General features: G+C 31.8%; 2 protein-coding genes across 2 annotated transcripts; one reads left to right on the forward strand and one right to left on the reverse strand.

Moving 5' to 3' along the window:
- Positions 1-834: 834 nt before the first annotated feature.
- On the reverse strand, positions 835-3,510 carry LOC114724343 (GDSL esterase/lipase At5g55050-like). The gene is made up of 5 exons (XM_028910683.1): positions 3,273-3,510; positions 2,276-2,400; positions 1,983-2,138; positions 1,167-1,389; positions 835-1,025 (listed from the first exon to the last, which is right to left on the reverse strand). The coding sequence occupies exons 1-5, from the start codon at positions 3,508-3,510 to the stop codon at positions 835-837; spliced, it is 933 nt and encodes a 310-aa protein (XP_028766516.1).
- A 2,130-nt stretch (positions 3,511-5,640) lies between these two features.
- Positions 5,641-10,268, forward strand: LOC114724320 (glutamate receptor 2.7-like). Its single transcript, XM_028910656.1, has 5 exons — positions 5,641-5,969; positions 6,065-7,389; positions 7,910-8,219; positions 8,874-9,271; positions 9,671-10,268. The coding sequence occupies exons 1-5, from the start codon at positions 5,699-5,701 to the stop codon at positions 10,187-10,189; spliced, it is 2,823 nt and encodes a 940-aa protein (XP_028766489.1). The 5' UTR covers positions 5,641-5,698; the 3' UTR covers positions 10,190-10,268.
- The last annotated feature ends 3,490 nt before the right edge of the window (positions 10,269-13,758 follow it).

Genomic DNA, 13,758 nt, shown 5'->3' on the forward strand with positions numbered 1-13,758 from the left:
CGCTCTCCACTCCAAGCTCAGTTGATCTATATTATTAATCTTCAATTAAGCTCTACAGATCTACAAAAATATAAAACAATATTCATTAATTAGCTATATCTGGTATTAAATATAGGGTTAAGGTACACTCAGTACTCTGAAGTATTTTTTCAGGTATATCTAGCACTTTGAAGTACTTTATGGTGCATTCAGTATCCTAAAGTATTTTTTTAAATGCGTCAAGTATTTTGAAATATTTTTTTGTGCATTTAGTATCTTAAAGTATTTTTCTTGTTGCATCCAGCACCCAAAATTTTTTTTTGGTGCCTTTATCATCAAGGCCAAAAAAAAAAATTTAGGGTGCTAGATGCATCTAAAAAATATTTCGGGGTACTGGATACACCACAAAATACTTTAGGGTGCTAGATGCACTTTAACCCTTAAATATATCTAATTAAATGTTTATTAGTATTTACAATTTTTTCCGATGATACATTAACTCTGTTCATATTTATAATTGTAATTTTAACATTTTTAAAGTTATCAAATTATATAAATATAATACACACACCTCCAATTGAAACCGATAATGCTATGATCTAGTTAGATAGCCATATCAATATATATATGTATGTATTTAATGAAACTCATCCCTTTTAATTAGTCATTTTACACCTAAACCCATTACTTCTAAAATTTATCATTTAAACAAGTTATAACTTGTCAAACAAACTCTTTTAAATAACCAATCCAAACATAAATAACATTATACTAACTGACTTTTATTTTAACTTAATTGTACAAAAGTTAGATGAAATAAAAGCTACTTTTGTCACTGCTAATACAAACACACTCTTAATTTGCCTTGGTTAAGTCCAATAGAGTGTAAGGAGAGCAGGAGGTTCCATTGAAACAATCCCTTGCTAGAATCTCGTTTGAGGCTTCAGTTTGATGGCCAAGTTTGTCAAATTGATTGTACTTTGATCTATCTGGACAGAGCTTTTTACTCTCATTGTCATAGCATGGCACACCAACGTGTGTGAATCCTGTATAGGCAGAACAAAACCCAAAAAAAAGAACAAAAACAAACAAACAATGAGCTACTAGTACTTGTAAAAATATAAACTAATTAAACAGATGGTTTTAACATTTCAAGAGTTAAGGAACAAATAGGTTTATGTACTAACCAAATTCTTGGGGATTGTGACAAACCCTTGCGTATATTCTGAATGCGTCAAATATTGTGTACACTAAGCCAGAGTGACCATTCTGTTTCAAGCCTCCTAACCTACCAGGAAGCTTGTCTGCATAATATCTGCTTCCACATCCGTCTGTTAGGTTATAATTATGTGGCGGACACACTGAAAGGCTTGCTACCACAAACTTTCTTCCTCCAAGATCATAAACTTTCTGAAATTGATTGAAAAGCAACATGTTTTATGATCAATGTACTGAAGATAAGTCATATCGGTTATTGAACTGGTTAAGATACGGATTCAAGGGTCATTGTGGTCCAACTGTGATTGAATTAGGATGGACCCAGTCATAATTAAAATAATATAATTTAATTAAAATATTCAAAATAGTCATATATAATATATTACCTTGAAAAAAGTAATATTTAAATAGAAAGGCATTAACAATGCCTATGTAAATATATAAACATCATATAATTCAACAAAGTAGAACTGCTAGAGCATAAATATGTTTTTAGCTCAAAATAACAATGTTTCCTGCTAGGAGAGAAAAAAATATAAATTTAACTCGGCCAACTCGTTCAAAGTTCTTGACCATACCTGAGTTGGGTTTTAATATCATAATTACGTTGTGATTATACTTGTGTGTGTGTGTGGGGCTAGCATATTGTAGAAGCTATCACAGACAGAAAGTTTAAAAGGCTTTCATATATATATGGAACAAACCTTAATTTGTTTTGTGATTTCGTGAAGGAGAATTTCTGATAATTGGTTGAAACTCATTTTGGCCGTGAGGTTACCATTCACCTGAGGATTGAAATCATTATTGCCGATAAAGAACAAGAATATGGATTTGGCAAGCTGTTCTCGTAATTTCTCTTCATTGTTTATTTGTTTTGGAAGATCCTGTGTCGCTGTTAAAGTAAAGTATTCGATTTGTTTCGCCAGAGATAGACATTCTCCCTAAAAACAAAATTCATCAGAAGATTGATCAATTAATCATAAACATGTAACATTTAAGAGAAGAATTAAACTACTTAATTATACAAATGCAATGATAAGATGAAATTTTTTGTCAAGCTTCAAATATGTAATCTTACACTTCCGGTTGTGTTCAAGATTCCACACGATGCTGATGCATAGTTTATTCCGGTAATTATATGACTTCTTTCATCTTTCGAGAGACTCAAGTACGCAGGAGGAGTTGGTAACCCCAGATAAGTAGCTATATATCAAGGAAGAAAAACACCATAAAATTAAGTTGATATTTAAAGACAGATACATATTAACGATGCAACTCTTGAATGTCGCAATTAAAATATTAGGATGCTAATTGTGAAACACGTCACAACATTGATCTTACAATAAATAAACAAACAATATAATTGTATCGACAAGTGCTTCTCCCTCCATATTGCATAGAGTTTAAGGAATGAAACATATTGTTCATTTATGTGATATATATGCTATCCATAGGTTTTATACTTCCTCCTGTCCCATATATAGAAGATAAAAATAACTAAATTACATATACTAAACAACTGATTGAAGACAAGAAATATGTAAAAATTATTATTTTCCAAAAAACACATTTATGGAGAAAGTGAGCGTGATAGAGAGATAATGAGTGCGAAAAAGATGCAAACAAGAAGTTACAATTAGGTAATGATATACTACATCTGATCCTTAATATGCGCTAGTTAGGAATTGTATTTAGTCCTAAATATAATACCTAATCTCAAATTTATAATTTTTTCTTCAAAATATCACTATTAATTGTAAGGTGTTCCTACTAGAGGTAGTTCTAATATACATGATTAAAATGAATAGTATGGAGAAGTCAACACATATTTGTTATCAATAACCAAATTAACTATTTTTTTAATCACTTCAAATTAGTTATTTAGTTCTTATATTAAAGATCGGAGGTAATTACATGTAATTAATGAGAACAAAAATAAAAAACATTGTTAAAATTTAAGTCATATTTAAGGGTAACTTATAAATAGGACTGTGTCTACTCCAAAAATTATCTTATATATGGGATAGAAGGAAGTACTGTATATTGGTATTGATTACTGATTCGTAAAATCTTACCAAGAAAGTCGACTGAAACCTTGCCATTACTGAATCGACCTGTTTCATTATGATTATCAACACCATAAGGCCAATTTGCCTTTGCTTTTGTATTCAGATAATTGTTATTTCCAACATCAACTGTTGAATCTCCGAAAACATACATGGCTGGCGCCAAAGCATCGCCACTTGCAACAACACGAGACACAACAAATGAAAAAGCCAAGAAGCAGAAGAACAACAATGTCGGGTTTTCCATATTGATGATGATCGATGATCTTCTTCTTCTTCTTGTTGTTGAAATATGAAAGCTTCATGATCAATTATTTATAACATTGGCGGCGCATGATAAAGGAGATAGGGGAAACCACAAGTAGTTTTTTTTGGGAAAAGACAACAGTAAATGGTTTTTTTAAGAAATAATGGTGAAGATTATAAGTCAGATCCAACATATAATAATCCAATAATAAAACTCACATATGGTAGTCTTTTGCTGTTGTTCTGACATAGAACGGCTTCTCAACCTCTAGAAATAACAAAAGACGTGTTCCGGTTACGCGGTTCCTTAATTTTACATTTGGGAACACCATTTAAAGCAAAGGGGACGTAGTTTAGGTAGGTTTCAAACAGCACACACCAATCAAACTAAAAATTTAAAAAAAAAAAAATCGTTGTTGTTACCTTCTTGTAATGCTATAGGCAGAGGAAGCATTATATCCCTTAACTGCGAAGATCTTTCATATGGTATATTGGGTTGTGTTTTGAGTGAGCATACGAGGAAAACCATCAGGCTTGTGTGAAATTATGAGAAAATTGAAGTTTGAGGCGAGCTTCTTATGAAATACTACCAGCGGTCCTTAATATATATAAGAGCTAGTTTGACATTAAATTTGATTCCAAATGTAAGATCTTAATCCTTTTTATTTTTTATATTTATCTATTTTTTTAATAGTAATGCTTATAGTAGTTGTACGTGTTAAATGTTCAATCAAATATTAATTTAGCTCATACAAATTACTAGTAAGGATATTCTAGAAAAGATGACACATTTATTATAAATAACTAACTTAATAAACTTATTTAATCTACTCAAATCAATCAACTAGCTCTTATATTAAGGATTGGAGGTGGTACTACTAAGTTTTGGGTGAATTGTGGAAAACCCTAGTTGGGATTATGAGCCAAGAAACCTTATTTTAAACCTTGATTTTTACTATTGTCACAAGAAGAAATTAAGAAAATATCCACCGTTAAAAATTTTATTGGTCAAAAGGACTTGATAAAGTTTCATATAAAAAAATAGAGTGGTCATTCTCACCAATAAAATTTTTAATGCGGAACTTTCCATTAATTTTTTTTTCTTGTTATAAGAGGAAAAATCTTAAAAATATATATTATCAAGGGAATTGGATATATATGGGTAATAAAGCTAAATCAAGAGAAATCTTTTACCATGCCAACACGTAAACAAGATTAAGTGTTGACACTTTATTATAAATGAAAATACTCGTAATAGACATTACTACTATTCAGAGATGCTGGAAATGGTCGATGGCCTAAAGAAATAAAAAACCATTGAAAATGGTATACGCAAGATGAAAGTCATCAGAACGAACCGTTTTTATTGTAACGGTATGTTTTTATATCAGTTGATCCTAATACGAGCGATGCAAAATATCTCCAATTATATCTTAATTTAATGACATAAGCTAAGTAATAAGACAAATAAGATAAAGTTTGTGGTCCCAGCTAAACACGCGTTGGAAAATAGACAACAACAAATTATGAACATAGAGATATTCCAATTTTCTTTGTCAATCTTCAAAGCCATTCGAATTGACTTTTCAAAATTTTAAATTTTCTGTTTATAAAGCCACCAAAAAATTTTAAAAATTAAAATATAAATTAAAAATGGCTATAAATTTTTTTAATTTTTTAAATAAAATTAGAAATTAGATATAAATGCAATTAGAAAACATGAGAGAAAAATTAGAAACATATGAAAAAAATGAAAAAAAAAAACCTATACAATTATATATATTACTGGAGTCTTAAAATATACTTTTATCCTTAGTAAAAAGCTCCACGCAGGAGGATGTGGGCCGTGGGAAAGGTCCATTATTTTTGGTGATTCTCTTATTGGCAAGTTTCAACTCAGCATTCCCTAGTCAAAGACACTAATTTTCAAGTATTATTCCCCGAAGATTCATCGTCACTTTATTTGACTGGTAAGAAGGCTTTGAATTGTCTTTCCAAAAGAAGAGGAAGGCTTTGAATGGATCTCTTGCAACCTTTGCAAGAAACAAGACTGATTATATTTTCGTCAGCCTCATGAGCTTATATAAAGGCTTGAGTTCTGACACCCGAGAGCTAGCTGGTGGACGCAAAAACAAAGTACAAATTGCGATCTTATTACCTGTGAAATTATCAAACTTGGCTTCAAGGCTATGAATACAGATCGAAGCCTTTTGCTTCTTTTTGCTGAGTTCAGTTCCATTATTCTCCTTCTCAGTTGCTTCCCAGAAGCCGCAGCAGATAACAGTAATGGAATCAATATCGATGTTGGTGCAATTATCGATGTCAATTCTCATGCAGGAATACAACAGAAAGCAGCCATGGAAATTGCAGCACAAAGCTTTAACAACTACTCAAAGAGCCTCAACATCTCCCTCCATTTTCGTGACTCTCTAAGCAATCCATTGCAGGCAGCTTCTGCAGGTGAGTATATATATTCACATGCCTTTATATTTATATACATAATTTTTATATTACGTATGTGATGAGTGAATCCCTTTAATTATTTTGTTTTCCAGCTGAAGAGCTGATAAATAAAACGAAAGTTGAAGTTATAATTGGAATGGAGAAATGGAAGGAAGCAGCTTTTGTAGCTGAACTTGGAGATAAAGCTCAAGTTCCAGTAATTTCATTCTCATCTCCTTCAATATCCTCACCACCATCATCAATCCAATTTCGTTGGCCTTTTTTGATTCAAATGGCCAAGAATCAGACTGCAAATATGAACTGCATAGCTGATATTGTTCACGCATATGGCTGGCAGAAGGTTATAGCTATATACGAAGATGATTCTTATAGTTCTGATTCTTCAGGCATGTTAACCCTCCTTTCTGAAGCCCTCTTGAAGACTAATTCCCAAATTGAGCGTAGACTTGTCCTCCCACCATTTTCTTCTTTATCTGATCCAAAAGGGTTTGTTCTTGATGAACTGATTAGCTTATTATTATCAGCACAATCTAGGGTTTTCATTATTCTCAAAGCATCAGTGCCTATGGTGACCCATTTGTTTAGAGAAGCTAGGAAACTAAGGTTATTAGGGAAAGAATCAGCTTGGATTATTAATGAGGATATTGCTGGTATGCTTGACTCAGTCGATGAGAATGTCTTATCCTCCATGGAAGGTACTATTGGAATCAAAAGCTACTATTCTACAAGTTCAAGTGCTTATACTCAGTTCATAGAAAACTTTCAAAACCACTCTAATAATCCGGGATTCCTTGCACTGCAAGCTTATGATAGCATCAGGATCGTTACAAAAGCCCTAGAGAAGATGAATGGTACTAACAATAATAATAATAATAACAACAATCATCATCCCAGTAACTCGAGACTGTTCACGGAGACGATGCTGTCTAGTAACTTCACTGGTTTAACTGGTAACATAAGCTTCAAGGAAGGCCGTTTATCACAAAGTCCATTGTTACGAGTGATAAACGTGGTTAACAAGAAATACACAGAGTTGGACTTTTGGGTACCAAATTTGAAGTTCTTCAAATCTCTGCAAGACATAGATCAGAAAGGAAGTGATGCTGCTACACTTCATATAAATGGTCCAGTGGTTTGGCCTGGAGGTCTAAAGACTGATCTAAACAATAATTTTAATGCTCCATTAGGGTGGGACATACCTTCGGACGAGAATCCATTAAGAGTAGCAGTTCCTGTAAAGCCTGCTTTCGAGAATTTTGTGAAGGAAGAATCTCATGGCAGATATGTTGGCCTTTGTATTGAACTTTTTGAAAAAGTTCAAGAACAGCTCAAACATAAGTACTCCGGTCTTCCATATAAATATTTCCCCTTCGATGATGTATCTTATGATGTGCTTCTACGAAAATTCACCGACCAGGTAAAATTTCAACTTTATATTTATTTTTCTGTATTTAAATATGAAGTGCTAGCACGTAGTACATGCAAAAAATTTCTTGAGATTAATTTACTTGTTAAAGTAATCGGAACCACTGACCTTTTTACACCCATTTTGCCACTTAATTCTGGCGGAAGATTCAAACAGTAAAAATATTGAACAACAAATTAAATTGATATAAACAATAGATGTGGCCTGGTATGAACGCAGATGGCTGCTGATATTTCTTAACAATTTTTTTTCTATCTCATGAGACCTTTTCTTGGAATACACTCTCCTTATTCGACTTTAGACTTTTCTTCACTCTAACTTGGACCTGGTCCATATATGAGAGGGAAAAATCTTCTATCATTGCAAAACTTTGAATAGTCGAATTGTTCATGAAACGTGCTGCACTTGTATAGTTCTTAAAATTTTAATCAATTTTTTATTCGATTTTTATAACGTTACACTATATCATTTAACTTTATTAATATTCTGTTGAACTGTATTATTCATGACACAGTCATATGATGCTATTGTTGGAGACGTAACAATACTGGAGAATCGATCGAAGAATGTATCATTCACACAGCCATACTCGGAGTCAGGTTTGTCTCTCATATTTCCAGCTGAGACAGAAGGGACGACGTTTCTGTTCGTGAAGCCATTTAGCTGGCAAATGTGGCTAGCCACTGCTGTCATATTCTCATACACAACGCTTGCCATTTGGTTCCTTGAGCATCCCTTAAACCCTAGCTATAAAGGATCATGGAAAAATCAACTCAGCAACACTTCTTGGTTCGCCTTTTCTTCCCTATTTTTTGCTCACGGTAAGATTCGACACAAATGCATGATCTTATATGCCTTTCTCCTCTTTTGTTTTGAGCTTTATCATACTCTTCCGTCCTAAGTATAGGATCTAATTATGAGGGTTTACTTTAGTTTTATAATATAAAATCTCAATTCACTTTGTATTTTAAATTTATAATTACAAAGAGAGTTTTCATCAAGGGTAGGGTCAATGCAAATGATAAAAGAGGATATTTAAAAAAAAAATACATATTTTTTTACTACATATAACTAACTTAGCTAATTTTCTTAATCTCTGTAAATTTTAGCTAGTTATCTAATTCTTACATAAAAGATTGAAGAGAGTATTTGTTACTATCCTCTAATCCATACTTGATGATCAAACAAGTTCATAAATGTGAACAGATGAAATAAGGAGTTGAGTATGAGATGAAAGATCTGTATCGCATTACTGAATGTACAGTGTCAAAGTTAATTATAGCCGCATCACGTGAGCTTCTAATTAACTAAGCATAACTAAACTGAACTAAGAACATGATGATTGGTTATACAACTAAGTCAGTTACAAAGTAATGATTATTTAATTGTCTTCATGTAGCATTAAATAAAGTGTAAAACATAGTAACACTGTAATCAGCATCTTAGTTATAATTATTTTTTAATGTGTTCCTCAGGGGGCAAAGTGTACAGTAACTCAGCAAGGGTGGTGGTTGCTGCATGGCTATTTCTGGTGTTTGTTCTGACTTCAAGTTACACAGCAAGTCTGTCTTCTCTGCTCACTGTGAAACGGATGAAGACTGGGAGAGACGTACAGTGGCTGAAGGAAAATAAGTTAACTGTTGGCTGTGATAATAGCAGTCAATTTGTGAAGAACTACTTGCTCCATGTCTATGATTTACCTGAAAAGCAGATCCTAAGTCTTGATGGTGAGCCTGACTTTGTAGCCAAGTTTAAGAGCAAACAAATTTCTGCCCTCTTCCTTGAGAGCCCATATGAAAAGGTTTTCTTAAACAAGTATTGCAATCAATATACTGCAACTCCTGCTGGCTATAAATTTGGAGGCCTCGGCTTTGTAAGTACCCTCCTACAGCCTTTCTTTCGACTTTATATCTTTGAATTTTTGTCAATATATTTAGATTGACACAGATGAGTTGTAACTTTTCAAGCTGATTGAATTCATTAGTAACTGACATTTTCTCATGCACTTTGTACCAAGTTTGATGAATATACAATTCATACTATTTATAACTTGTTAATAGAGGCTTACTATTTGAATCATTTTAATACTCTAACAAGAATATGAGATTGAAACAAAATATGGTTATTGAGGATTTGTAACTTCTTCCCGACTTGATAGAACAAAGCATGATGTGTGCGGGTTCATTCTATATATATGCATGTTCAGTAATGATTCTTGACTTTCTTATTACTCTATAAGTCTCTAACCCATTTGATACGTATAACTAAGCAGGTATTCCAAAAAGACTCTCCGTTGGTTAAAGACTTTTCTGAAGGTATTTTAAGATTAGCGGAGAATGGAACTTTAAGGAGGTTGGAAGACAAATGGTTGATCCCTTCCAATAACTGCTCAAGCGACTCAACGTCATCTTCTGAAACTGAAAGCCTAACCCTAGCCGACTTTTGGATTCTCTATGTGATAAGTGGTTTCACTTCCACCATCTTCTTGATCGTTGCTCTGTTGAGGACTTACCTTCATCAAGAGAAAGAAGGTGATCAAGACAATAATAATAATAATACAGAAGCTTCCGATGATAATGGTGTTTGGAACAAGGCACTAGTGAGACTCACTTCAGGCCTTTACAACAATGGCAGCTTCAATTTCAACACTATAGGAAGAGCTGCAACTTTTGGTGGAACAGACACTGTTCGACATTGGAATTCTTCGAGGTGGGAGAGTGTAAGAACTTCTGATGATCATGATCACGTTAATCCTCGACGGACCCAATCAGTTGGCTTAGAGATGTTATAGATACCTCCGAACGTAGATACTTGTACGAATAGATATAACTATTATGGAATATATATATGTGTGTGTCTCTTAGTTTGTAGTACTATCTCTGTCTTAATTATAAGAGCTTATTCATAAACTACAAATGAGCTCTTATAATTACGACCGAAGATATTATATCGGTATATAATCTTAGCTTTTATGTAGACCAAGAGTTGGCAATTATCATTGAATTCACATTCTTTGTCATGTTAATAGAGAACTGGATACGCTTTTCTGTAAATTGCCTGGACTTTGAGTGATTACATTCAAATACCGACATACATAGTCTTGTGTGTGAGATTGCCGTTTTAATTGTGCTTTAAGTAAACTAGGACATTTAAGCATTTGTATGATTGAGTAGGAAGAAACATTTGAATTTGTGAAAGGTTTTATCATACTACGTGTAGTACTTAATAAAAGAGCAATAATTCGTAATATAAGAACTGGTTGGAAATTCAATTTAATCATAAATATAAGATTTCAATTTATTTTGTCTTCAATTATATCCATTTTCCTCCAAGTAATCCCTATGATGCTTGCACATACTAAAAAGTTTTCACGAAATGATTTCAATGCACATAATGGAAAAGGGGTATTTTAGAAAAAGTAACATTAATTTATTACAAATAACTAACTAAACAAATTTTCTTAATATCCACAAATTAGTTATATAAGTATTATATTAAGAAACAAATCTATTAGTTACTTGAAAAGGATAATATATATCTCCATCTAAAATTATAAATAGGTCCAATTAGTTAGCATGTATTATTAATGCTTTCGAAATTATATTGGACTGATATTTTTTCCCTTAGGTTAGGGAACAATTAGTGATTACACAATACCAAAAAAAAAAAAAAAATTCTAGTGCAGAAGCCTTTTTATTTTTAATCAGATTGTCTGCATAAATATCCAAAGTGAAAGTGAATGGAGGATATAGAGTTGTATTGTTTTTGCCCCGACTGATTTAACTATCTATTTGAAATGATTTATAAGTAGCTTTTCAATTGCGATTTAAGAAATACAAGGATAGTATGTGAAAAGAATTTAATCTCGATTTATGTGAAGCTTGTTTATAAGTATTTAAGTGCCAGAGAAGCACTTATATATGGGGACTGGGAAATTCCATGCTAGGTGACATCCATTAAGCTAGCGAGTTCCTTCTACATGCTAACCCGTGTCCTGGACTCCTGGTACGTACATAATCATTTATATATTTTGATGGGATGGGCTTTGAAGGGCACTTGTATTTGGGCTTTACATAGCGAATTCAGCCCGGAAGAGAGCCCAAAAGTCTAGCTTAGATCCTTAGGAATTTAACAGAAGGGCTAGTTAGTTACAACATAACAAATTAAAATTTAAATTCTTATTAAGAGATGTGTATTTAGTTACACAGTGATCATGTACAAAACAATACAATTCATCACAGAAGAGAGGGCTTCTATTATGATGGACAACCCACAACTAAACAGAGCTTAATAACAACCAAACCAAAGCATAATAGAACAACAACAATTCAAAAATACAAATACCACAAATCGGTCCCCCAACACCATAGAGTCCTGTCCTAATAAAGCTAAGGGTGTGAAAAAACTTGGTAGGTAAATCCAACCCGAGACAGTCCAATTTAATAAAATAGGACTAAACTAAACTAGACTAACTAGTCAGACTGGATCTTGTTCTCGACTAAGTGATTAGAGTATTTAACCTGATCTAGTCTAACCCGAGTGAAAATTTTTAATATATATAGCGAGAGGTTTCTTTGCTGTTGGATATTCTGAAGATTCTTAAGAATATTTAATTAGGTTTTAGTGTTTTTGGATAAGTTTTTTTATGATTATATATATTTGTTTGAATTGTGTTTATAAAATGAATCTGTGGCGGTTGAGGTTGGAAGCCACGCTGGTCCCCAGCACATTCTTGGTATGGTACCCAGTTAGTCACCCACTAACATTAAATTAATTGTTTTTTTTTTTTGGATACACTTAAATTAATGGGTTTTGCTGGGAAACAAATAATGGGTTCACTATTTTATTTCGAACATTTGTCCCACATGTAACGGAGCTCTTTTCTTACTCACCCCCAAAAAAAAAAAATCCCCCTTCATTTCACGCGCTTTAGGATTTGTTTAGTTGGAGGGGAGGGGAGGGAAAATAAGCCTCTCCCCTCATTTGCTTAAAAATTTTAGAGGAGATGGGAGCTAAAATGTCCCCTCCCCTCCTCTCCCTCCCCCTATTTTAGCTCCCCTTCAAATTGGGGGTTTTTGGAGGAGAGCCAAATTTTTGAACCATTATACTCTTATAGTTTTTTTAATATTCACTTCTACCCATAAAATATATTATTATCATATTTATTTCAAATAAAAAATATGTTATCCTAAGTAAAAAAATAAAAATAAATATTATTATAATTAAAAATATATTATAAAAAAATTATTTAAAAATAAAAAATTATTTAAATAAAAAATTATAATATTATAAAAGTAATTGTTTTTTTATAAATATATTATTTATTAAATATATTTTAAAGCTGGAAAAAAAAAGATAGCATAAAGAGAATAAAATTTCATTTTTCTTAGAGCATATAAATTTGTTAATTTGATTATTTTAAATATATTATTATATTAATTAGAATAAAAAATTACTGTACTAATTTTTTAATATACATATTAACATGATAAGACTGAATTTTTATTAAATTATATAAACTAAATTAAGATGTAAATTAATTTATATAATATATCAATAAAAAACATAAACTAATATATAAGGGTAAAATGGTAAATTGATTATTACTATCCCTCCCCTCCCCTCCTTGAACCAAATAAGGGATCATTAAATATCCTCCCTTTCTTTTCTTTTTAATCAAACCAAACAAAGTGAGGATAAAATCTCCCCTCCCTCCCCTCAAACCAAGCAGGCCTTTAGTTTTTCTTGGGCTTGTCCGGGGAACATGGATTGAGGGAGCTTCTCCCTTTTTTAATTATTCTTTCTTTTATTATAATTTAATTAAAGTTTTACTGATTAAATATGTTATAAAACTATTACAAAAACTACTGAATTTATCGTGTAAAGCTATCGAAAAATCTAATATTTTGAATGAATGCAACTCATTTTTAACAGTTATAATTTTTTTTAAATATATACTACATATTTTTATTTATATGCAAATATTTTGTATGCTGTTAAAAAAATTTCCATTAATGGAACATAAATTACACTGGAGTCATTAACTAAATTTCAGGTATCTTTGACAATTAATTTTGCAAGGCAGCAATTTTCCCAATTATAATATTATAACTTTACATAAATAAATTTAAAATATTAAAATTTCACTTGAATAGATATCCTAATTAAATCTTAATAACATTTTACAGTTTATATTGATCAAATTATAATAGTACAAATTTATTTATGTAATATTGTAATAATTTTATAAAATATTAAATTTAAACATATCAAATTATAAAATGATAGTAAAGAAAAAGAAAAAAATGGGAAAAATGAGGGGACAGTGTCCCGAAATCACCTCTTCTTCTGTTTTTTTTA

The sequence above is a fragment of the Neltuma alba genome, unplaced genomic scaffold, assembly GCF_004799145.2.
Source record: "Neltuma alba isolate B1F8T4 unplaced genomic scaffold, ASM479914v2 tig00012185_pilon, whole genome shotgun sequence".
In the NCBI taxonomy this organism is placed as follows: Eukaryota; Viridiplantae; Streptophyta; class Magnoliopsida; order Fabales; family Fabaceae; genus Neltuma; species Neltuma alba.

What these genes read in the sequence shown, in the direction of transcription:
- LOC114724320 (XM_028910656.1), top strand. Translation starts at nt 5,699, where the DNA reads ATGAATACAGATCGAAGCCTTTTGCTTCTTTTTGCTGAGTTCAGTTCC. An exon ending in ATTGCAGGCAGCTTCTGCAG is followed by an intron (nt 5,970 to 6,064) that starts GTGAGTATATAT and finishes TTTGTTTTCCAG; the next exon opens with CTGAAGAGCTGATAAATAAA. An exon ending in TTCCCTATTTTTTGCTCACG is followed by an intron (nt 8,220 to 8,873) that starts GTAAGATTCGAC and finishes TGTGTTCCTCAG; the next exon opens with GGGGCAAAGTGTACAGTAAC.
- LOC114724343 (XM_028910683.1), bottom strand. Translation starts at nt 3,510, where the DNA reads ATGGAAAACCCGACATTGTTGTTCTTCTGCTTCTTGGCTTTTTCATTT. An exon ending in GGTTTCAGTCGACTTTCTTG is followed by an intron (nt 2,401 to 3,272) that starts GTAAGATTTTAC and finishes CTTGATATATAG; the next exon opens with CTACTTATCTGGGGTTACCA. An exon ending in ATAATGATTTCAATCCTCAG is followed by an intron (nt 1,390 to 1,982) that starts GTGAATGGTAAC and finishes AATCAATTTCAG; the next exon opens with AAAGTTTATGATCTTGGAGG.